We start from the raw sequence: 22,321 nt of genomic DNA on the forward strand, positions 1-22,321 counted from the left end.
ACTTCAAAATTTGCAGAATAGGTGTTGTGGTCCAGAAGAAATTCCCAGAGACAGCAGTGAAGCTCTTTCTAAGAAATTCTGCTTTACTAACACTGTAATAGCCCAGAAAAATATAAATGCATGGAAAATACAGGCATCAACAACTCGGACTCAGTAAGTAATTCAGAAGTGTTAGACTCGGTATGAAGAAATTATAGGAATAGCATGACTTTCAGTTAAATCTGTGTGCATTGTAGCAATACAAAAAAAGTTTTACTTCTAAATAAGTCTAAGTGAGCTCTTTAAGAGTAAAAATTTAAAATAAAAGCGATAATAAAGCATAGTGAGGTTACTGAGGTGGATGGAGAACGGTGGCTGGACGCAGCGACTGAGGGACTAGCAGGCGGGCCGAGACCGGGCCGGGCCGAGCCGAGGAGCGCTGGGGATGTGGCGGGCCACCCTGCTCATGCCACAGCGCCCGGCCGCGGGCCGAGCCGGAGCCTGGGGAGGCGGCGGGGGCCCGGAGCGCAGCCAGCGCCCACCGCGCGGAGCCAGGCCCGCTGCTGTCCCCGCCGCCCGGCCCCCAGCATGCAGCCCCGGCTGCGGAGGTGACACTCGGGCCGAGCAGCCGCCGCAGCCAACGCACCATGGACGAACAAGAGGCATTGAACTCAATCATGAAGGGTCTGGTGGCCCTCCAGATGAGCCGACGTCCTCGGGTACCTGGATATGAGACCATGAAGAGCAAAGATACGGGTCACCCAAATAGGCAGAGCGACATCAGGATCAAGTTTGGGCACAATGGGGAGAGGCGAATGATAGCATTCAGCAGGCCTGTAAGATATGAAGATGTGGATGGAGCACAAGGTGACAACAGTGTTTGGGCAGCCTCTTGATCTACATTACATGAACAATGAGCTCTCCATCCTGCTGAAGAACCAAGATGATCTTGACAAAGCAATTGACATTTTGGATAGAAGCTCAAGCATGAAAAGTCTTAGGATATTGCTGCTGTCCCAGGACAGAAACCTACCAGTTCCTCTCCCCACTCCGGGGTGTCCAGGCAGGTGCGGATCAAAGCTTCCCAGTCTGCAGGGGATATAAATACCATCTACCAGACCCCTGAGCCCAGAAGCAGGCACCTCTCTGTCAGCTCCCAGAACCCTGGCCGAAGCTTTCCTCCCCCCGGCTATGTGCCTGAACGGCAGCAGCGCATCGCCCGGCAAGGGTCCTACACCAGCATCAACAGTGAGGGGGAGTCCATTCCAGAGACCAGCGAGCAATGCATGCTTGATCCCCTGGACAGTGCTGAAAATTCCTATCAGGAAGCTGCCAATCCTCGGACAGGTCAGCAGACAGTCCGTCCTTCCGGAAATCATGAATGTCCCGAGCCCAGAGCTTCCCAGACAACAGACAGGAGTTCTCAGATCGGGAAACTCAGCTCTATGACAAAGGGGTCAAAGGTGGAACCTACCCCCGGCGCTACCATGTTTCTATGCACCATAAAGACTACAACGATGGCAGAAGAACATTTCCCCGAATACGACGTCATCAAGGTAACCTGTTCACCCTGGTGCCCTCCGGCCGCTCCCTGAGCACAAATGGCGAGAACATGGGTCTGGCAGTACAATATCTGGACCCCCGAGGGCGCCTACGGAATGCGGACAGCGAGAACGCCCTATCTGTGCAGGAGAGGAATGTGCCAGCCAAGTCTCCTAGTGCCCCAATCAACTGGCGCCGGGGGAAGCTCCTGGGCCAGGGTGCCTTCGGCAGGGTTTATTTGTTATGACGTGGACACAGGACGTGAACTTGCTTCCAAGCAGGTCCAGTTTGACCCAGACAGTCCTGAGACAAGCAAGGAGGTGAGTGCTCTGGAGTGTGAGATCCAGTTGCTGAAGAACTTGCAGCACGGCGCATTGTGCAGTACTATGGCTGTCTGCGGGACCGCGCTGACAAGACTCTGACCATCTTCATGGAGTACATGCCAGGGGGCTCAGTGAAAGACCAGTTGAAGGCCTATGGAGCTCTGAAAGAGAATGTGACCCGAAAATACACCCGGCAGATCCTGGAGGGCATGTCTTACCTGCACAGCAACATGATCACTCACCGGGACATCAAGGGAGCCAACATCCTTCGAGACTCTGCCGGGAATGTGAAGCTGGGGGACTTTGGGGCCAGCAAGCGCCTACAGACCACTTGCATGTCGGGCCCAGGCATGCGCTCAGTCACTGGCACACCCTACTGGATGAGCCCTGAGGTGATCAGCTGCGAGGGCTGTGGAGGGAAGGCAGACGTACGGAGCCTGGGCTGCACTGTGGTAGAGATGCTGACAGAGAAACCATCGTGGGCAGAGTATGAAGCCATGACTGCCATTTTCAAGATTGCCACGCAGCCCACCAATCCTCAGCTGCCCTCCCACATCTACGAGCACGGCTGGGACTTCCTGAGGCGCATTTTTGTGGAGGCCCGCCAGAGACCTTCAGCCGAGGAGCTGCGTGCACACACCACTTTGCACAGCTTGTGTACTGAGCTCTCAAGGCCACGCTGCTGCCAGCCGCCCCTGCTGCATGGGCAAGGAGCTGCTATGGGACTCAGCAAAATTGCTGCTTCTCCCAGGCAAGGTTGTGGACCATGGAGCAATAGTCCAGCCAGCATTTGCCTGTGCCCCTTCCACCACTGGGACTCAGAACTAGTCGGATGGCTGTAGCCTCAAGGACTGGAAGCCCCAGCCTGCCAGACCTGAGAGCTCCAACCCGAAGCTCAGTGTGGAGGGTAAGAGACTAGGAACAGTGTGCCAGGTGCCATGGGCCCCACCCTCATGGCTGTGTCCTGACACTGCAATCAGCACCAGAGCTTCCCAGAGGGTCTGGAGACACAAGATGGACACCAGGGTCCCGATAGTGTTAATTTTCATTCAGAGTGTTACTTTGTTTCTCTTCCCCATGTCTGGAGATCACCAGGGCATCTCTGGGCTGGATGAGCCCACCCAAGCCTGAGGTAAAGCCCAGCATCCCACAGCCAATGGAAGGCAGAGGCCTGGGATGCACTCTCCTTGGAACCCCCAGGTCAGCTTTGCCAGTCCCTGTCATTACCAAAGATGAAGCAAATGTTATGCTGCCTTATTCAGGGAAGGAGGAGTCAGTTCTGCCTGCCCCTGTGACCCTGCCTTCCCAAGCAGGGGCCTGAGATGTGGAACTGCCCATCGAGGGGGCAGTTTTATCAGCGCAATTGTCTCTGTTTTACAAGTTGGAGTCACTCTAATGCTGTACCCAGTTTCTTAAGTGGAGACTGTGTGCCCTGTGGGCTCTGAGTACCCCTGCTATGGGCTTGGGCCTTGGGCTGGATTGGAAAGAGCTGAAGGTAATGACCTTTGTGCTCCTGGCCTGGCATCTGTTCCACCCCTGCAGCAGACAGGAAAATGGACAGCACACTGAGCCTCTGATCCAGTGGGTCACTCTGACCTGAGCAGGCCACTCAGGCTAGCCAGGAGAGTTATATCAGGCTGTCTGTAAGTATGACCCTGCTAGGCCAGAGCCCTCTCCAACCCCTGTGCTGCCACCATGTCCAAAACCACCAGCTCTGTTCCTCCTTGGCCAGCCTTGCCCATCCCATGAGGTCTCAGCCTTTCCACTCTTGCTCCTCCCTCAAGGGAGGAGTGGCAGCAGGGGTCTGGGAGCCAGTATCTCCAAGCAGCTTAGAGTTGGCCTATTTACCTCAGCCTGGGCGCTGGTCCTTTCTTCCGGCCCCTCCCCTCCAATGTGCCTATTGCTAGAGCTCCTCCCTCTCAACACCCAGTTTCCTTGGGAGTTGTCATTAAAGGAAAAAAACAAAAAACCAGCGCCCAGGGATGGGTGTCTCCAGGGAGCTGGGGATTAGCGCCAGGCAGCTCATTGCCAGCCATGCCCACTTCCCTGCGGGCACCAGAACAAGCCAAAGCCTTCATTGTATGTTGACGATGCACTTTTACGAATGTAGTTTCTATGCTGTTTTTAGCCTTTTCACATCATGTAATGTGAGGCCTTGTACTTGTTAATTTATATCTCAGATCATATTTGATGGTTTCTATATATATCACTTCTAGACTGTTACAGGTGATGGACACCTCAAGAGAAAATGAAAGCAGATTTTGCAGGAATGTGCTGCGCGGTGCCAGGTGGGCCTGGGCTTATCTTCATCCTTTTCCCCCAGGGGTCTGTCAGGCATCCCCAGCCCAGCCCTAAGACAGTGCGCATATGCTCCTGCTTCCACCTCTGCCCTCACCCAGGGTGGGACTGGCCCTTCATCTCGACCAAAGCTGCCTAGTGGCAGCTCGGCCTCTCCATGACCCCATCCTGATGGCTCCACTACTCTTCTTGGGCTCACACCCTTGACCTGTCCCTACTTCTCAAGGGGAACAGCATGTGTGGTGCCAGAGCTGACAAGATGAGACGACTCTGTGTCCCAGGTTCAGGCTCTCACAGAGCCCCTGCCTACCCCACACCCCAGGGTCTTAGCTCACAGGGAATGTGATTTTTTTTAAAAAATGAACTTACAAGCAAGCCAACAAATCCTGCACTCCAAAAATAAAGACCCTGATTTTTTGTGCCAAAAACTGTGGACATGCTGGCTCAGCATCCTCAGGACCAAGCTGTTACTTTAATTTATTATTAAATAACCCAGATAAAAAGGCTTAGAACAGTCTGGGCCCAAAGCTTCTGAAGGGCAGTCTCCTAACAGCCCCAGGGTTGTTGTGGGAGGGCCATGTGCCATTTGGTCACCATTCCATGAGTTATGTCAGCTTTGGCCAACCCAACAGAGGCAAGGGCTGGAGACGGTCTGCCCTCTGACACCCTCCTGCCCCTCCCACCCACCTCAGCTCTGTGTCTGAATTGTGGATCGTGCAGAAGAACCTGCAGCCATAGTTATTTGACTGTATCTTGACTGAGGGCTTGCAGAGCAAAGCCAGGCCAGTGTCGTGCATTACTTAAAATAAAAGGGATCATTTATACCTGAAAAAAAAAAAAGCATAGTAATAGTTCAATTGGCAGGGTTTTTTCTTAATTTATTTTCTTTTTTTTTTTTTTTCCCAAAAACTTTTATTCTTTTTAGGGGCCTTCCGGCAAACACCGGAAGGCCTACTAGACAAATTCATAAAGAGCTGTAAGCACTTTAATTTATTTTCTTAAATAATGATGTGGCACACAATCAATGCTGCCTTAAAGTCAATAAAATAAGGTCAATACTTCAGACTATAAAATGAGAAAGAAGTCCAAGATCTCAAGATATCCATTATCTAGAAGGGGGAATAACAACCACATAAAGAATAACAGAAGTAAAGAAAAATATAGTAATTTTCCTCAAAGAGGTACAAACAAAAAGATTTGGGCATTTAAAGGAGGAAAAGGTCATATTAGGAAAGGCTCTGTGAAGGATGCAGCATTTGAAAAGGGCCTCAAAGAACCAGTAGGATTCCAACTGGCAGAGATGGAATGGAGTAGGAAGAGTAAAGACAATGAGCAAAAAAATCAGATCAGAAAAATAGACATTTCAGGGAAATGGTGAATAGCATGTTTGGACTATAGGGTTTGTTAACCTCTTTGACTTTATAGACTTAAGGATTTGATGAAAGCTATGAGCCCTATTCCTAGAAATCAAAGCACAAATTCATAATAAAAAGCTTTGCATATTGTTTCTGAGGATTTCCCATTTCCAGGTAGCATAAGAGAGGGCAGATGGAAGAGTAGCCTTGCTGGACACCCCAGAAGCTGGTGCACCTGACTGAGGCTGCAGAAAGCCCTTTTCTGGATGAGAGATTTGTTTCTGACTGCACTTGGAAAGAGAAATAAAATGAGGGGCTAGGGGGACTCAACCAGTCCACTCATGCAGAGATGAAAAGAGCTGGGATACCCTAGGGAATCATTTCTAGCTGGCTGGATGATATGGGCTTCCAATTGATAAGATGATGGCTAGAAAATGTACCTGGGAAATGCAATGTATGGGTAAAAAGTATGCCAGGCCCTACTAGGGAAGGCCTTGACTCTCCTAACCACTGGATTTTATATTTAATTCCAGATATAAAGGGGACATTATGCAGAGAATGTTCAGAGCTATGGTTTAGGAAGGGTAATCTTCAGGATTACAGGTGTGTAAGAGGCTGGAGGAAACCCATTAGTTTATTGCAGTTGGTTGTTATAGTCTTCAAATACATTTTATTTATTCAAGTTCTTCTTCTGTTCCAGCCACCCACTACTTGGCAGACAGCCAGGCCTTTGGTAAGCATTTGGTATTGTTCACTGAATTGAAAGCCATAAATTCGCTTTGAGGGTCTCCTTGTAATGTTCCTGTTCTTCACCAGGTGGCACCATTAAAGCATTTTTTTACAGAACAGGCTTCCTTCTGTAAGCACAGTGCTTCCAAGCAGAGAAAGGTTATGTTTCTCTGAGGGAATTCACCTCTGGAAACATTCTAGAAGGGAATGGGGGTATGGTAACTAGGATAAAAGAGTCAAGAATACTCCTTTTGTCCTTCTATATAATTTATTACTGTAACCGAGTATCTTGGCTGAATTTCTATTTATAGGCATATAGACAGGAAAAGATTAGGAAAACCTGCCTTTTCAAAGATGCAAGCTGTTTTCTGCTAAATGTATTTGGAACAGAACTAGTCTTATTGCTGGGAAAACTACTGGGTAAGCTATTTCATTATACATATCAAGCAGAGACCATACTCTGTGGTGATACTGAGGCTACCTAGAACGGCAGATTTGTGTAGGAGGCCAGTTTGCAACTCTTTAAGGAATAACAATTTCTCTAGAACAGATTTTAGTTGTAGCTAAAGTTGTAGCATATTTCTACCAAGTGGTATGGATTTGTATTTTGAGATTAACAGTTAACAAGAGATATCCCTTAGATCATTGAGAGGCAGGAGTGCCAGAAACTGAAAACTGAGATGAATAACACTCAGTGTTATGTTGGGCCCAGACATGAAGTGCAGCACGAAGCTATGGAGGGATCATCGCTTTCCTCTATATATCAGCAGTGGACTGGCAGAGTGCAAGTATGAGGAGATCCTTAGCACATTCTAGTGGCTGTCAATAATTTGAATTTGTTGAGTAGGCCTGTTAGTAATCAGATTAATATGAAGATTTCAATTCAGTGGAAATTCTCTGGAGGCCCCAGGAGGCAAGGGCAGATTGCCAGTTCAATACAGTACCAATTCAGGCAGAATCGTTTCTTCTTTGGTATTTTTTAAGTTAAAAATTCTCATTACCCTTGAGCTCGGTGATTCTTTTTTACACAATTTTTTCTTTAAATAATCTCTCTAGAGAGAATGTACATACTTACATGATTTTTGCAATCAATTTCAAGGGGCAATGGCCTCCTGAAGTTCAATAGTGATCCCATCCATGAATCCCAGGTTAAGAATCTCACCTTAAACTCACTAATTAGGACCATTCCAAAGGAGAAATGCAAGAGAGGATTGGGGAAAAGGGAGGAAGGAGGAGGTGGAAGACCAACCTGTGCTGGATCCCTATGACATGCTGGGGCAGACAACTGAAGAAAGCTGAAGAGCTGCTGCTTCTGGGAGATTTTATCTATCAGGGCTTGAAAGGAATAGGTGGACTTCTAGGAGCCTCTGGGCTAACGGACTGATGATACATTTTATGACAGTGGGCATAGGAAGGTGAACAAAATGGAGTCAATGTTAAAGGGCTCAATCAGACTCTTTTATAGAGATCAAAGGGCTATGCTGCCTTGGGATTCATGTCAGACTGAAGAATCTGAGCTACAAGAACGGGAAAGAGGCAAAAGAATAGAACTGTGTCAGGGAGTGTCTGGAAGAATCCTGTTCCTCGCAAGGAGCAGGTCTAAAAGGCCATCTTTTTGGTCCCATTATTGTATCATCATCCACTGGACTCTGAGAAGGGTCACTAACCAAAACCTGAACTGCAATTTTTTGTTCCAGTTGATAAGATTTTTTAAAAAGTGACTAAAATGAACATTATTTCCTTTTCAGGACTCTTACTCTTTTTTGTTAATCTTTTTTAAAAGTTACTTGATTTTGGCCTGACCAGGCAGTGGCGCAGTGGATAGAGCATTGGACTGGGATGCGGAGGACCTAGGTTTGAGACCCTGAGGTCGCCAGCTTGAGCGCGGGCTCATCTGGTTTGAGCAAAGTTCACTAGCTTGGACCTAAGATTGCTGGCTCTAGCAAGGGATTACTCGGTCTGCTGTAGCCCCACAGTCAAGGCACATATGAGAAAGCAATCAATGAACAACTAAGGTGTCGCAACGAAAAACTAATGATTGATGCTTCTCATCTCTCTCCGTTCCTGTCTGTCTGTCCCTGTCTATCCTTCTCTCTGACTCTCTGTCTCTGTATAAAAAGAAAATAAATAAAATAAAATAAAAAATAAAGTTATTTGATTTTAGAGAGGGAGAAAGAGACAGAAACATCCATCTGTTCCTGTATGTGCTCTGATGGGGGATCAAACCCGCAATCTTTGTACACTGGAACAATGCTTTAATCAACCGAGCTATCTGGCCAAGGCACCAGCACTCTTAGACTCTTGATTGGGGGAAGAATAGAGCAATTAGAAGCATGGTTCTGATCTAGGATTCTTTAAGTCAGAAGACCAGGTTTTAAATCCTGGTTTTGCCAAGTGCTAGCTGTGTGACCTTGAGTAAGTCTTATAGTCTGTTTCTGGAACTGTTAAGTGAAAATAAAAGCAGTGCCTACTTCATGAGATGACTGGGAGATAAAATTGGGCAGAGTCTGACACACAGTAGGTGCTCAATAGATGATAGCTATCATTGTTGTTGGGGCTAAGTACTGGAACTATAACAGGAACCCACCTCTTAGCCTTTTCCCAGGACCACTTCCCCACTAATATACTTTAGCTGCCTCTTTAAAGACCCTAGCTCATATCCCCAATCACTGCACAACTCAGGGCTTCCTCTGATCATCCTGTGTATAGAGCTGGCCCTGAAGAATTTCTTGAACCATAACTGTTGTGACATTTATGACAAAAAGGTCCATGTCAGGTCGGTAATCTCACCATTCCCCTTTACTTGATTATCCTGAAAGATAAGAGTTCTTTATGTAGGGAAAGATTATATGAACAAGAGAGCTTCTAGAACCTTCCCTAGGAAGTTTTGTTTTCCCAGAGGACTCAGCCATCACCACCACACCCATTCTAAGAGAACTACATATAAGAAAACTAACATTTGCACAAGACTTCCCAGGAGTCTTAGGTAATTTTTCTCAAAAAACTTTTGTCCCCATTTATACACGCAGAAACTAAATCTCAAGCAGTCATTCAGTGTTGGATTCAAGCCCAGATCTGTGACTCTAGGGCTCTTTGCACATCTCCACAGCAACCAGCAGCAAGAAACACACACACACACTCACTCACTCACACTCACACACACTTATACACTCACTCACACACCACCCCAGCTCATTCATCGGTCTTCCACATTTTGTTCGAGGTGGCCTTGGGAAATCCCCAATGCCCAAGGGAGCTGACAGAGCTGATGTCAGCCTAAGCTCCAGGGGTAAGGCATTCTCTACTAGAGGCCTGAGGCAGTTATTGCAGTTTTCTTTGTGATGTGCCACTCTCGCAGAGCTCCCCAGCAATCCCTCCAAACAATACCCTTCCCGACCCCTTCCCTGGAACAGATGTCATGCCATTCTAGAACTGAGGTTTGGAAACCTCTCTCATGGGCCAGCCACTTCACCAAAAAGAGGTCTCTTGCACATCTGGAATTCTGCCTACTAAAAATCTTTTTGTTAGTTTGGGAATCTCAACACATACTCTGTCCTTTCCCAGTCCAGCTGGAGGTCAAGGTCCAGGAGGGAAGGGAAAGTAGGTAGAGTGGGCAATGCCTGTCCTGACTAGGGCAAGTATGGTCAACTCCTTGGAACTGGAAGCAAGGAGAGAGGAGAGAAGCCATGGTCCCTGCAGCTCCCACTAAGCCCTGGTCCATGCAGTGAGCCAAGAAGTCCAACCCTGACATCCCCCTAGTACCAGTCAGCAAGGAGGGCAGATGATGCCTCTTTATTAAGGTTAACACCAAGAAAAGCATTGAGAAGGAATACACAGAGAAGGATGAAGGGCACACAAAGTCACCACTTTGGATAGGAGGGAGGCACATCAGTTAAGAACCTCAGGACAGCCACATGCTCCATGCCCTGGTTGTGGGGGAAAGAGGGAAGGAGAGAGGAAAGCGCCATGATAGCCTGGGGCTCACAGAAGGGTCTGGAGCCCCCTGAACCTAACACCACCGCCACAAGCCCTGCCCTTCAGGGCTCACACACTACTACACAAGTGGACACACACAACACACACAAGACATGGAGGCAAGACCGAGAAGCAGTGGGCAGGGACTTATTGACAGGAAAAGGAACTGAAGTTAAGCAGGTGTAGCCAGGAGACAGTTTTTGGCTGCGGCCCCCAAGAGTCCCTCAAATGTCCCCTAAATCTGAGCTGTTGTTGAGCACCCCCAAGTCTCTGCCTGTGAACTAGGCTCTTTGTTCTCTAAGTCCCAGTGAGTGGAAAATGCAATTCCAGATGTAGTCAGTGACAAGGCAGGATCCGCTCTGCATGCAAAATCCTAGAGGTTGAGCTATTTTGTCTTCATGCACATTCATAGCCAGCTCCTCCCAGCCCTGGGGCCCTGGGAACCCCATTCTCCCAGATTCCTAGGGCTGCAGTTCCCTCCTCAAGCTTCCTTTACCAATCAGCAGCCGCAAAGATCTGTGAGGGGAGAGGCTTCTGCAGAGCGCTGAATATCTTGGATTTCAGCAGAAGGGGAAATTTTCTGTTGCCAGAACAGAATGCCCCAATTCCTTAATTTCTAGGTAAATCGTTAGAGATTATTTGCCATAGTCCTAGATAAGTCCTTTTTCAGAATAGAAAAGCAGAATTTTATTTACACAATTCAGGGTTTCTCCTGTTGGCTGGGGAGGGAGAGAGGGCAGGTTAAGGGGTGGAAGGGAGTCCGAAGATGGGCGCTTTCTCTCCCGGAACCTCACCTTTCCGCAGTTTGCTACGTTTCGCATGGTTAGGCAGAAAGAATTCCTGATGCTCCCAAAGTCCTTCACCCTATAAATCCTTCCTCAAGGAGTCTTTCTCTGCCTGACCCACAAAGAGCAGCGGTCGGAGTGAAGCGTGCTGCACCGCGCTGTTGGTCCACTCGCGTCATGCACTCAGAAACCCAGAGCCAACTCAGGAAAGTAGTGCCCCTCGGAGTCCTTTCACAGGGAAGCCTCGCTCTCCAGCTGCAGCAGAGTAATGTCGGGCATATCGAGGGGCTCCACAAGTGCCCCGTCCCCGCCAAGGAGACCAGCACAGGGGCTCTCAGAGCGCTCACAGTGACTAGTGGGTGTGGAGGAGCGGGGCATTTCCTTCTCTTCTTCATCGTCGTCGTCCTCCTCGTCCTCAGGATCGCGACCCAGGATATCGCTGTCCTCGATCTCAGGCGACGGGGTCTCGGGCTCTTGGGGGGCGCCCGGGAAGCTCCCCTTGCTGCCGACCACGCCCAGGGCGCCCTGGCGGGGCGCCGTGGTCATAATCTGGCACATAGAGACAATGGCCCGCTGGTTGGCGCACACGTCGTCTGAGAGCACCTGGATGTGCGAGGCCTGCTCGTCCAGCGCCCCCCGCATGGCCCTCACATCCTCAAACAGGGCCTGCAGCTGGGCCTTCAGGTGCTCCATCAGTTCCTTCATGCTGCCGTTGTACTCGCCGGAGATCACGTCCCCAACGGCCGGCACAGTGGACACCTCCAGAGGTGCCGGCATGTCGCTGCCGTCCTTGGTCATGATCTCCAGCAGACCGTCCTCCATTGAATGGCAGAAGCGGGCGGTGGCCGCTCTGGGTCCGGTCCAGCCCGGCCTCCTGAACGGGGGGAAGCGATGGGGGGAGAGGTCCCCGGAGGGACAGGGAGGAGCCGAGGTAAGAGGAGGCTTCCGAGAGGGGCTGAGAGCGGACGTGAGGAGATTTACCCCCGGCGGAGGGCGCGGCGGGGCCGGGGAGGCCCGGAAGAGCCTGCGGGACGAGGACCCGACGAGAGTCCCGAGGCCGGCGTCTCTCCCGCTCACTCCGGGACGAAAGCGCCCCCTCCTGCCTCGCACCTCGACCCCGTGGCAGAGCCGCCCTCTCGGCTCCCTGAGCAGCAAGTGCTCGCCGACTCCCTGGGTCACAGGAGCGTTTGAGGAGGGGCCCAGGTGGAGCCCAGGGCCGGCAGCCGGTCGGGCTCGGGACTCCCCTTGGCCATTAACCCGCAGCACACGCGAGCGTGGTCGGAGAGGCAGGGGCGGGTCTCCCAGCCGCGCCACGGATGCTCCTCTGTTTCCAAGGCGACGCATGGCACGTAAATGACGTGTGTCTCCATGGCAAGCAGGAAGTAGAGAAGAAAAGGGAGGACGGCTGAGAAACTGCAGTGAGGCTGTGGTGTCGGAGCTAGCGGGGGGGGCGGGGGGGACGGGAACGCCGCAGTGGCCTCAGCTGGGGCTGGAAAAAGCGTGTGGCCGCAATATTTATTAGGAAAGCATGAGAGAATAGTTTGCTGCATAAACCCCCCAGTTAGAGTGCTAGACATTAGACACGACTGCCTTGGAAGGATTTTCACCCCCGCCGCAATCCTTTCTCAGAAGATGGCGCTAGAGCCGAGTCTTGCTTCTCTGTCCTCTAGCCGTTAGCAGAAAAACAAAAGGGTAGAGAAGCGGACACTAACAATACCAGACTTGAGCTGCGGCGCGGCGGCGCCCTGGAGCCGGCAGGTCCGGCCTTGGAGGTGTAGGGGCGGGCAGGGCACACCGACAATTTCCGGCTCTCGGGTTTCTGCAGTAAATTAGCCCGCTCGTAGATAGCACGGGATCTGAGAAAGGATGGGATTCCCTCCCATATGAGACCCAAATAGTTCGACCCAGAGCACTGGGAGTTTCTCCAGGATGGTGAGACAAAGTACTTAAGTTTTGAGAATGAAAGCTCCATAAAGACAGAGAAATTTGTCTCTTCCGCGTCTCTGTCGCCATCACGGAATCCCCATCACCTAAAATAGTGCCTAGCACGTAGTAAGTAAAAGCTCAATCCATTTGATGAATGAATAACATGAATCGCTATGTCCCTTTCCCTCATCTATAACCCTCCAGTCCACACATAGTGAATTTAGGAGACCTGAATTCAATTTTGCTTCTGCCACTTACTAATTCAGAGACCTTGAATAAATCATTTTCCTGGTTTGTTAAGGGTTGGACTGGATAATTTATAGTATTATTTCTAACTCTGAATAACTGCACCAACTGGTGAAAGGGAGAACTGTTGACAGTGTGTTGAAGGGGTGGGTGTGGGGAGGGGGGTACTATGTGTGAAAATAATTACCCCTGGGCAGGCTCAGTGTTAGATAAAGGCATACACTGAGTGTCTCAACCTTTGTGACAACTCCTTTTCCTTTTTTAGAGGTGGAGGGGAACGGGAGGAGGGGAAAGAAATTTTTTAAAAAAATTCAGAGAAGAGGGGAGGCAGAGAGACTCCCACATGCGCCCAACGCGGATCTATCCGGCAAGCCCACTAGAGGGCGATGCTTTGCACATCTAGGACGTTGCTTCGTTGCTCAGCAACTGAGCTCTTCCTGAGGCAAGGCCATGGAGGTATCCTTAGTGGGGGGGGGGGGGGGGGGACTCGTTCCAATCGAGCCTTGGCTGCAGGAGAGGGGGCAGGGAGAGAGAGAGAGAGAGAAAGAGAGAGAAGTGAGAGAGGGAGGAGGAGGGGTAGAGAAGCAGATGGTTGTTTCTCCTGTGTGCCCTGACCAGGAATCCAATGGAGACATCCACTCCGCGCCCCCCGCCCCGCCCCACACACACACCGTGGGAGCTCTACCACTGAGCAAACCCGTCAGGGCCAGGGAAAGAAAATTTGAATTTAACATATTGACAAATGACTTCAGATTGAGAAGTGAACAGCATTTGGGCAGCAGCATACTAATTATGACCTTAGTAAATAGGAAGCCAAGTGATCAGAAACCAAAAATGATGTTCACAGGAAGAAATAAATCTGGAAAGCAGAAACAAAGTTTTATCACTCTGTAATGGGAAAGAGCTATGTATGGGTGTTTTGTATACTAGTGGTTCAAGGATAGCAAATGTGTTACCTTGAGTTTCAAGTTGCATACTCTAGTGAACAGCAAGGCTGGCCCAGAGGAACTTTTGTGGCACTAAAGAGCGATTTGGGCCCTGGCTGCTTGACTCAGTCGATAAAGTGTCAGAGGACATCTGGGGTTTGATCCCCAGTCAGGGCACACATGAGAAGTGACCATCTGCTTCTCTTCTTCCTCTCCCCCTTTTCTCTCTAGTCCCCTCTCACAGCCAGTGGCTTGACTGGTTCGAGCATCAGCTCTGGGCACTGATGATATAGCTTGGTTGGTCCGAGCGTCAGCCCTAGGTACTGAGGATAGCTTGGTTGATTGGAGCATTGGCCCCAGAGCATTGGCCTCGGACTGGGGTTGCTGGGTGGATCCTAGTCAGGGCGCATGTGGGAGTCTGTCTCATTATCACCCTTCCTCTCATTTAAAAAAAAAAAAAAAAAAAAAAAAAAAAAAAAAAAAAGCTGTTTGGCCCATGCCTGCCTTACTGCTATTAAAATAGAAATAAGTGGGGAAATATCCTAAATAGCAGAATGTTTCATCTAAGGCATTGCTGATATCATAAAGTATTATGCAGCTATTAGAAAGTTGATTTCCCTAAACATATATATGGACAAATGAAAACCCCTACAGTATTGTATTTTTTAAAACAAATGATTTAATCCTATTTGCTTGCTCGTTCCTTCCTTACCTCATTCCACAAACTCGTGGTGCTCTTACCTTGGTTATTACTCCTATCTCCACCATGTGCCCCATAGGTTATTCCTAAAGCTCAGGAAAAGCAGAAATGCTTCTCCTTGGTTTCCCTAAGCAAGCTAATGTGGCCTGGTGTTTACAGAAAGACTTTACCAAAAACTGTAGAAAAGTAGAAACAGACAAAATGCGTATGCGCGCACCCTCCCCCCAAAACACACACATAGCATGTTTCTGATCATATTTATAGAAAGCATATTCTTAGGGCTTATGGGTTGAACCCTGCTGTTCATTCTTCCCTAGACAGCTCTGCTATAGCCAGAAAAGGCTGGCATGATTTGCAGGGTTTTGTCTGGTCTTTTACTTCACAATCCTTGACCAGCACTTGACATGGATGATTTCATCTTGCCTGCTTCCGCACCCTTCAGGTGAGTCTCTGCCTTCTGTCTACAAGGAGCGACCCTGTTCCCAGTATAAGATCTCCCATCTTAGCCTTAACCTTACATTAAACAGCCCCCATACAGTAGGAGCCAGATTATGCCATCATACAAGGTCCTTTGCCAGTATTGTTGAGGATACCATGTATGTCAAGGCTTTCAGCATAAGATCACATCATGCTGCCCAGAGACGCTAGCATGAAGCCCACTGAGAATACAAGGCGTCTGAGCCTAGAGGGAGGGAAAATTATTGGAGAAGCATGAAAGAACATGGGAAACAGGTACAGAGATCAAGGGGTACACCTGAACCAGTCAAGTTCCAGGTCAGACATTTGAGAGCCAAGGGTAGGTGGGAGCTGAGGGAGTGGGCTAGTAGTAAGAATTGAAAATAAGGAAGAGACAATTGGTGCATCAGACTCAGAACGACATTCTTTTAGGAATTTTGAGTGAAAATGAGACAAGGAAAAATAGAAGAAGGGTCTAGTCTCAGAAAATAAGAGGGACAGGTGCAGAGAGTGAAGCAGAACCTCAGTACACTTGCTGGGTTATAGGGCTGGGCCCTCAGGAACCAATACCCTAAGGTTTTTTGAGTGGGTTCATTCCCAAGCAAAAGGAACTGAATGGGTGTAAAGGCCCTAAATAGGAACATAGAGCAGGGACAGAGTTAAGTGCCCTGAGGCAAAGGCCACAGTGGCCTTACTGACAAAGTACTGAACCCAGTACTATGCCGAACACAGCACAACAGGGACAGAATTAGCAAGTCTGATTAGTCAATAGGTGGGGACATCTGAACTACTTCCCTTGCCCTTTAATCTGCTCTAAAGATGTTCCCCTTCCTGACTTCCTCATTCTTGTCCTTCTATTTTGAGTGTGTCAATAAATACCCCCATAGACCTTGGCCGATTGGCTCAGTGGTAGAGTGTTGGCTCAGTGTGTGGAAGTCTCAGGTTTGATTCCTGGCCAGGGCACACAGGAGAAAGCTCCCATCTACTTCTCCACCCTTCCCCCTTCTCCTTTCTCTCTCTCTTCCCCTCCCGCAACCAAGGCTCCTCTGGAGCAAAGTTGGCCCAGGCACTGAGGATGGCTCCATGGCCTCCACCTCAGGTGCTAGAATGGCTCCAGTTGCAACAGAGACAACACCCCAGATGGGCAGAGCATTGCCCCCTAGTGGGCTTGCTGGGTGAATCTCAGTTGGGCGCATGCGGGAATCTGTCTCTCTGCCTCCCCTCTTCTCACTTCAGAAAAATACTAAATAAATACATAAATAAATACCCTCATAAGAATTTGGGGTCGAGACTGTCTCATGGAACCTGTATAGGGGATTGTGAGGCAGTCTCCCTTAGGTCCCTTGGTGCACACCATATGGTCTTCAAGTAGTCATCATCTCTGTGACAAATGGGTATTCTGGCTATGTCACTAAAGTATTCACACATACAAAGTATGCCATACAGAAAGACAAACACCTCTACATACTCCTCTTCTTCCTGCCTTTTTTCTATCCTTTGGGAATCACCTAACTATTTTATTTCTTTATTCCAGTCTCATAGGCCAAGGAGGGGAAGATATTCCATGCTGCACAGACATAGGTCTCCATCAGGTACACTTAATTCCAAATATAGTATCACATTCTCACTAAAAATATGATTCTTAGTAGTCTCTGCCATTTTCCTCTATCTGGTGTCTCATTTACCTCCAGTCTCTATTTTATATAGTTTGTGTACTTTTTGCACTCTAAGTCATGATGAAGATGCTGGCTTGACTCATTTAGATCTAAAATGCTGCATCTTAGGCCTACAGTCCCAGCAGTACTCCCAAAGTTCAATTTTTATAATGGTGAGTTGCACTGTGGCTCATCTCAGCATGATATCTGATTCAAAAGAAACACAGCCAATAGCCAAAAAAGAATTTTAAAAGCAATTTATATTTTTTATAATAGTCTCTGGGGAAATTCTAAAGGGATTTACATTCTTAGTATCGAGGAAAACATTATACTGCTCTTCTTCTCTACTCATTTTACACATTATGACATAGCAGTCAGCCATTCTCTCTCCTTTCTCCCCAGACACCCCCAAACTTCCTCTTCAGCCTGACTCTTGCTTTTTCACTCCCTTCTCCCTGCACTTCTTGGGTTCTTTTCTTTCCTTTTTTTTTTTTTTTTTTTTTTGGTGTATTCTTTTTCTCTTCTGTAGGAAGAAACTCTTTGTCCTTGTTTCAAGTCTTTTGATTCTGTCCTCAATTCCTCTGATCTGCACAGATGCCAGAACCCCAGCTGGCAGTGCCAGGGGTCTTTCCTAGAGGGTAAGAAAGATTGAGAGGCTAATAATACTCATATTTTATCACATATTAGAATAAATTTTCTCCGTATGAGAGGGTGGTTTTGCCAGTCTTCTTAGTTCATCTCCTCCACACTTATAAGTACAATAGAAATGGGCATGGTAGTTTGCAAGAACCCTGAACCCTTATGAGCCTCTGACTGAAGAGGAGGTCCGACTGGCCACACCTTGAAGAGATGCTAGTGTCTCACAGACTTTGCCAGGAGTTGAACCACACAAACATCCCTCCTTACGGCCTGAACTGGTCTTCCAGTTGCTTGCTCTGTGCCTTCAAACTACTTTTAGAAGTCCTAAAGGAACCCTCACCGTCATTTCTTTCTCTTCCATATTAACGACTCAGAACAAGAATTTCAGGGAACCTTCCAATGTCTCATGCAGTCTATTTTCCACTGAAAATAGCCTGTCCTTCCAATGAAATCTGTTCTGCTGGTGCTCAGCTGTCTTCCCTTTCTGCATTGCCCACTGCAGCAGCAGCTTTTGTGTCAACGCTTGCAGAAGCTTTTTGCCCTTTTTTTTCTTTTAAATGTTCTTTTTTATTTTATTTTTTATTATTTATTCATTTTTAGAGAGGAGAGAGACAGAGAGGGAGAGAGAGGAGAGACAGACAGAGAGAGAGAAGGGGGGAGGAGCTGGAAGCATCAACTCCCATATGTGCCTTGACCAGGCAAGCTCAGGGTTTTGAACCGGCGACCTCAGCATTTCCAGGTCGACGCTTTATCCACTGCGCCACCACAGGTCAGGCAAGCTTTTTGCCCTTTTGGTGCACGTTCAGTCACTTACCTGTGCCACTCTAACTAGATCCAGTCTCAGGGTTGTTGGGTACTTGGCCACATATATAGGCTTTCAGAGCCCTGGAGAAGGGTTTCATGTACTCTCCATCCTCTTCATGTATTTTCTGCCCCCAGAAAGTTGCCAACAGCTCAAGATGTGGTTGGCTCTAAGTCAGACTCCTCAGCAGGCATTAATAGTGCTACACCATCTGAGAACACTCATAATTTCTGGTACCATGGGGCAATTTTGGTTGACACATCGCTTCTCCAAGATTATCACTTCAATTTAGAGAAAATTATGTCCTTCTCTGAGCAGGATATGGATTGTGGCATTGCTACCACAGATTTACTTCCCTTCCATTTAAAAAACTTTAAAGAAATGTAGTGTTATTTTTCTTATTTATTTATTCACTTTAAAGAGGAGAGAGAGAGAAGGGAGGGAGGGAGGAGCAGGAAGCATCAACTCTCCATATGGACCAGACAAGCCCAGTGTTCTGAACCAGCGACCTCAGCATTCCAAGTTGACACTTTACCCACTGTGCCACCACAGGCCAGGCAAAATTTAGTGTTTTTCAGTACTAACTTATGCTGGCTTCCAGGCCACCTCTCACCTGTCATTTCTTGAGGTAGTCAGTGGTATTTTATTGTAGAAAATCCTACAAAATTGTGTAGGTCTCACTCTAATACATCCACTTATGCTCTCTCCATGCCTCTCAGAGACCCTAAAAATCCCATCAAAAGTGGCTCCTACCACTTCCTTTGTGCTGGAGGTGCCATCCTCAGGCCAGCAGGCATTGCCAGCTACAGTTCAGCAGCCATGTGAGGCTGCACTGTGGTTTTATTCCACACATTTTGGGCAGAGTCCCCAAAATGTAATGCACATCTTCAAAGTACTGCAAAGTAGTGAGGAAAGGACTCTTTTTGCAACTTTTTCACCCAGACCCTGAAGTGCATGTTCTAAGAAGTGTTACATAAAATAGCTCTGTTTCCTGTGGTCAACCACACTTTCAGTTTATAGGCACAATGCCTGCTTTGTTTGCTTGTTTGTCTTTCACTTTCCTACCTAAAGGCACAAGTATCACCTTCACTCCAGAACTCTCTAGTCTCTTTGCTTTATTTTTCTCCACAGCAGTTATCAACAACTGGTATACTGTATTTTACTTATTTATTTATTGTCTTTTACCTCAAACTAGGGTAGAAGATCCATTAGAGCAGGGATTTGGTTTTGTTCACTGCCATATCTCCAGCACCTAGAATAGTGCCTGGCACAATGGCTCAATAAGTATTTGTTGAATAGGTGAATGAATGTGGCCTGAGTCCATAGCTAAAAACAAACAAACAAAACAACAACACAAAAAACACCTTCCGTGAGGACATTTAGTCTGCAGAGCTCCCACTCTGCCTTACCTTAGAGAGCAGTTGGCTTCTTTAATTTCAACTACCTACTTTGGTGATCGGTGGCTTATGTTCATGAAATTAAATGGTCCCTTTGGTGGCTTTTCTTCAACAAAGGAATACTTCCTGTAAGACACATGAAAGTCTCCACTGCTAGCCAAATAAGAAGTGCATGCTCTCTCCTACCCTCAGTATTGTTTGAGAATGGAGCGATGGCAAGCCTGTATCCCCATCCTGTATGTCAAGAAGAACTCCTGACTTATATACTCTTACTCTACTAAAGATAAGCTTAAAAAAATACCCTGCTACTGATTATAAAATTAGTAGCTAACTGAGAAGGTATATTATAAATAGAACAGTTGCTGTGCTTCCAAGATAGTGTTTCTCTTCCCTTTGAGTTCCTGAACTAGTAGACTAGTAATATGGGGTAAGGTTAGCCAGAATACTTTTTACTGTAATAAAACTGAGGCCTTTTTGTCCCTTGCATGGTCTTCTCTACTTCTGTTCTAAATCCAGACCAAACAAAAACAAAAATTCTCCACATTGATCAAATATATAACAAAGAAGATATAAAAATAAGTCTTTCCAAGATAGTAAAACCAAATTAAAACTAAACATCAAACATGGATCAGAAAAACAATATTCCAGGAATTGAGGTTAATCTTTAAATAACCTTAGCAGCAGGTCTTCAAGACCTTGCTATTCTCCACAGTGTTGTCTGAGTTTCTAAGAAGCAGAGGGTAATATCAAGTTCACTGGTGATTGCCTAGATCAAATGCATTAAACTTGGGACTCAAGTCCTTTAGAGGGTGATCCTGAATCACATCTCCAATCTCTGATTCATCCCAATTTGTCTATTACCATATCACACACCTGCTTCTAGTCACTTATGTTATTAAAAATCAGTTCCCTCTTCTTAATGACATTAGTGGCTTTTGCTGCTCAACAGAACAGTGAATACCATCCAAGACATCTCTAGGTGTGACATAATAAACTGCCCACAATTTCACATTATTAGGACATTGAAACCACTGGTGTTTAAATTATATTGTGGTCTGTGGGACATATGCCTCTCTACTTCAGACTTGTGAACTCTCATTAGTGTTTTGGGGTACATTAACTTCATAGGAAAGAGTGATTGGCCCTGGCTGGTTGGTTCAGTGGATAGAGCATCATTCTGGCATGCAGACATCTCAGGTTTGATCCCCGTTCAGGGCACACATGAGAAACAACCATCTGCTTCTCTCCCTCTTTCCCCCTTGCAGCCAGTGGCTTGACTGGTTCAAGCAGGGCCCAGGGCACTGAAGATAGCTTGCTTGATCCAATCGTCAGCCTCAGGCACTGAGGATAGCATCAGCCCGACAGAGGTTGCTGGGTGGATCCCCGTCAGGGCTCATGTGGGAGTCTGTCTTTCTATCTCCCTTCCTCTTACTTAAAAAAAAAAAAAAAAGAGTGACTATGGTGACTATGGAGAAAAGTTCTAAGAAGATGGAGCATGGAGATAATGTTAAGGCTGGAATTGGAGTCTAAGGAAGAAAGGAAATAATCAATAAGGATATGTGAGGAAAGGAAAACTATAAAAAATTTATCAGTAAATTTTTAGCTCTGAGGCAAACCAGCACAAAACATAGGGAGCAGCAGCATTGCCTGATTCTAGTAGGAGGGCAAGCAGGATCGAGCATGTATATATATAAGATCGCTTAATGGACTTCTAGAGAGTCATGGGTGTGTGGGAAAGAGCCTGAATCTCCTTTTCTGGAGGTCTTGAAAACTGGGAGAGAGTCTTACTTGTTTGAGTTTATCAAGAGAGGAAATAGACTTATTTATCTTCGGACCAGCTTTGTCACATTTCCACCCTCTACTGCCCATGTTTTTTAACTACAAACCAAAAGTTGAAAGAGTCCTGAAGTGATTGTGTGTTTTTCAAAATAGGAAGATTATCATAATCTCTGATGGCCACAGTTACTTCTCTAATCCACTTCCTCTTCCCCATTTCTATGAGGAAGCTTCAGGTCCTTATGACCTCATGCCTGGAGAACTGTAATAGCTTCTTGTGGGGCAGCTGTGTTAGGCTTGCTCGCTGGCCTACCAGCTGCAAGCACTTTGCTGGATTAGTGCATAAGCACCTGGCAGAGGCACATGTGCATAGCCTGTACAAGGCTGTGGGTGCTTGTGCTTTAGAGAGATGGGGGATTGTGGGTGGCAGGTTGCCAACCCGCCCACTGTGAGGGGCCATTCTCGTTGTTTGTGTGTCCGAGAAGCAGTTTTCCCTGCCTGTGTGCTTGTCCGCTGTTGTGAGACTTTATTAAAAGGAATGGCCCAACCCTTTCCAGCTCCGCAGTTTCTCTATCATCTGCCCGAATCCAGTGTGGACCTGTCTGGCCTTGGCCACCGGCATTACACTTCTCTTTCAGCCTTTCCTCTGCCCCTCCCTTCTCTCTCTCCCTATGCATTCATCTCCTTACAGCAGTCAGAGGAATCTGTTGAAAATTTAGATTTGAGTCTTTTTACAACCCATCTTAAAATGTCTCAAAGGATTCCCATAGCCTCCCCTCATTTTTTCCCACCCCTTTTTGCCTCACTATTTA

The 22,321-nt window shown here is 47.4% G+C and overlaps 1 protein-coding gene, 1 non-coding gene and 1 pseudogene across 2 annotated transcripts; 1 reads left to right on the forward strand and 2 right to left on the reverse strand.

Moving 5' to 3' along the window:
• The first annotated feature begins 626 nt into the window (after window positions 1-626).
• Window positions 627-2,508, forward strand: LOC136324724 (mitogen-activated protein kinase kinase kinase 3 pseudogene; annotated as a pseudogene).
• A 2,557-nt stretch (window positions 2,509-5,065) lies between these two features.
• Window positions 5,066-5,128, reverse strand: LOC136327401 (U7 small nuclear RNA). The gene has a single exon (XR_010729623.1). It is a non-coding gene; the product is annotated as a U7 small nuclear RNA (small nuclear RNA).
• A 4,875-nt stretch (window positions 5,129-10,003) lies between these two features.
• CCDC184 (coiled-coil domain containing 184) lies at window positions 10,004-12,401 on the reverse strand. Its single transcript, XM_066257983.1, has one exon. It carries the CDS (start codon window positions 12,328-12,330, stop codon window positions 11,218-11,220), a length of 1,113 nt encoding a protein of 370 aa, XP_066114080.1. The 5' UTR covers window positions 12,331-12,401; the 3' UTR covers window positions 10,004-11,217.
• Between the last annotated feature and the right edge of the window lie 9,920 nt (window positions 12,402-22,321).

Source organism: Saccopteryx bilineata, chromosome 2 (genome assembly GCF_036850765.1).
Source record: "Saccopteryx bilineata isolate mSacBil1 chromosome 2, mSacBil1_pri_phased_curated, whole genome shotgun sequence".
In the NCBI taxonomy this organism is placed as follows: domain Eukaryota; kingdom Metazoa; phylum Chordata; class Mammalia; order Chiroptera; family Emballonuridae; genus Saccopteryx; species Saccopteryx bilineata.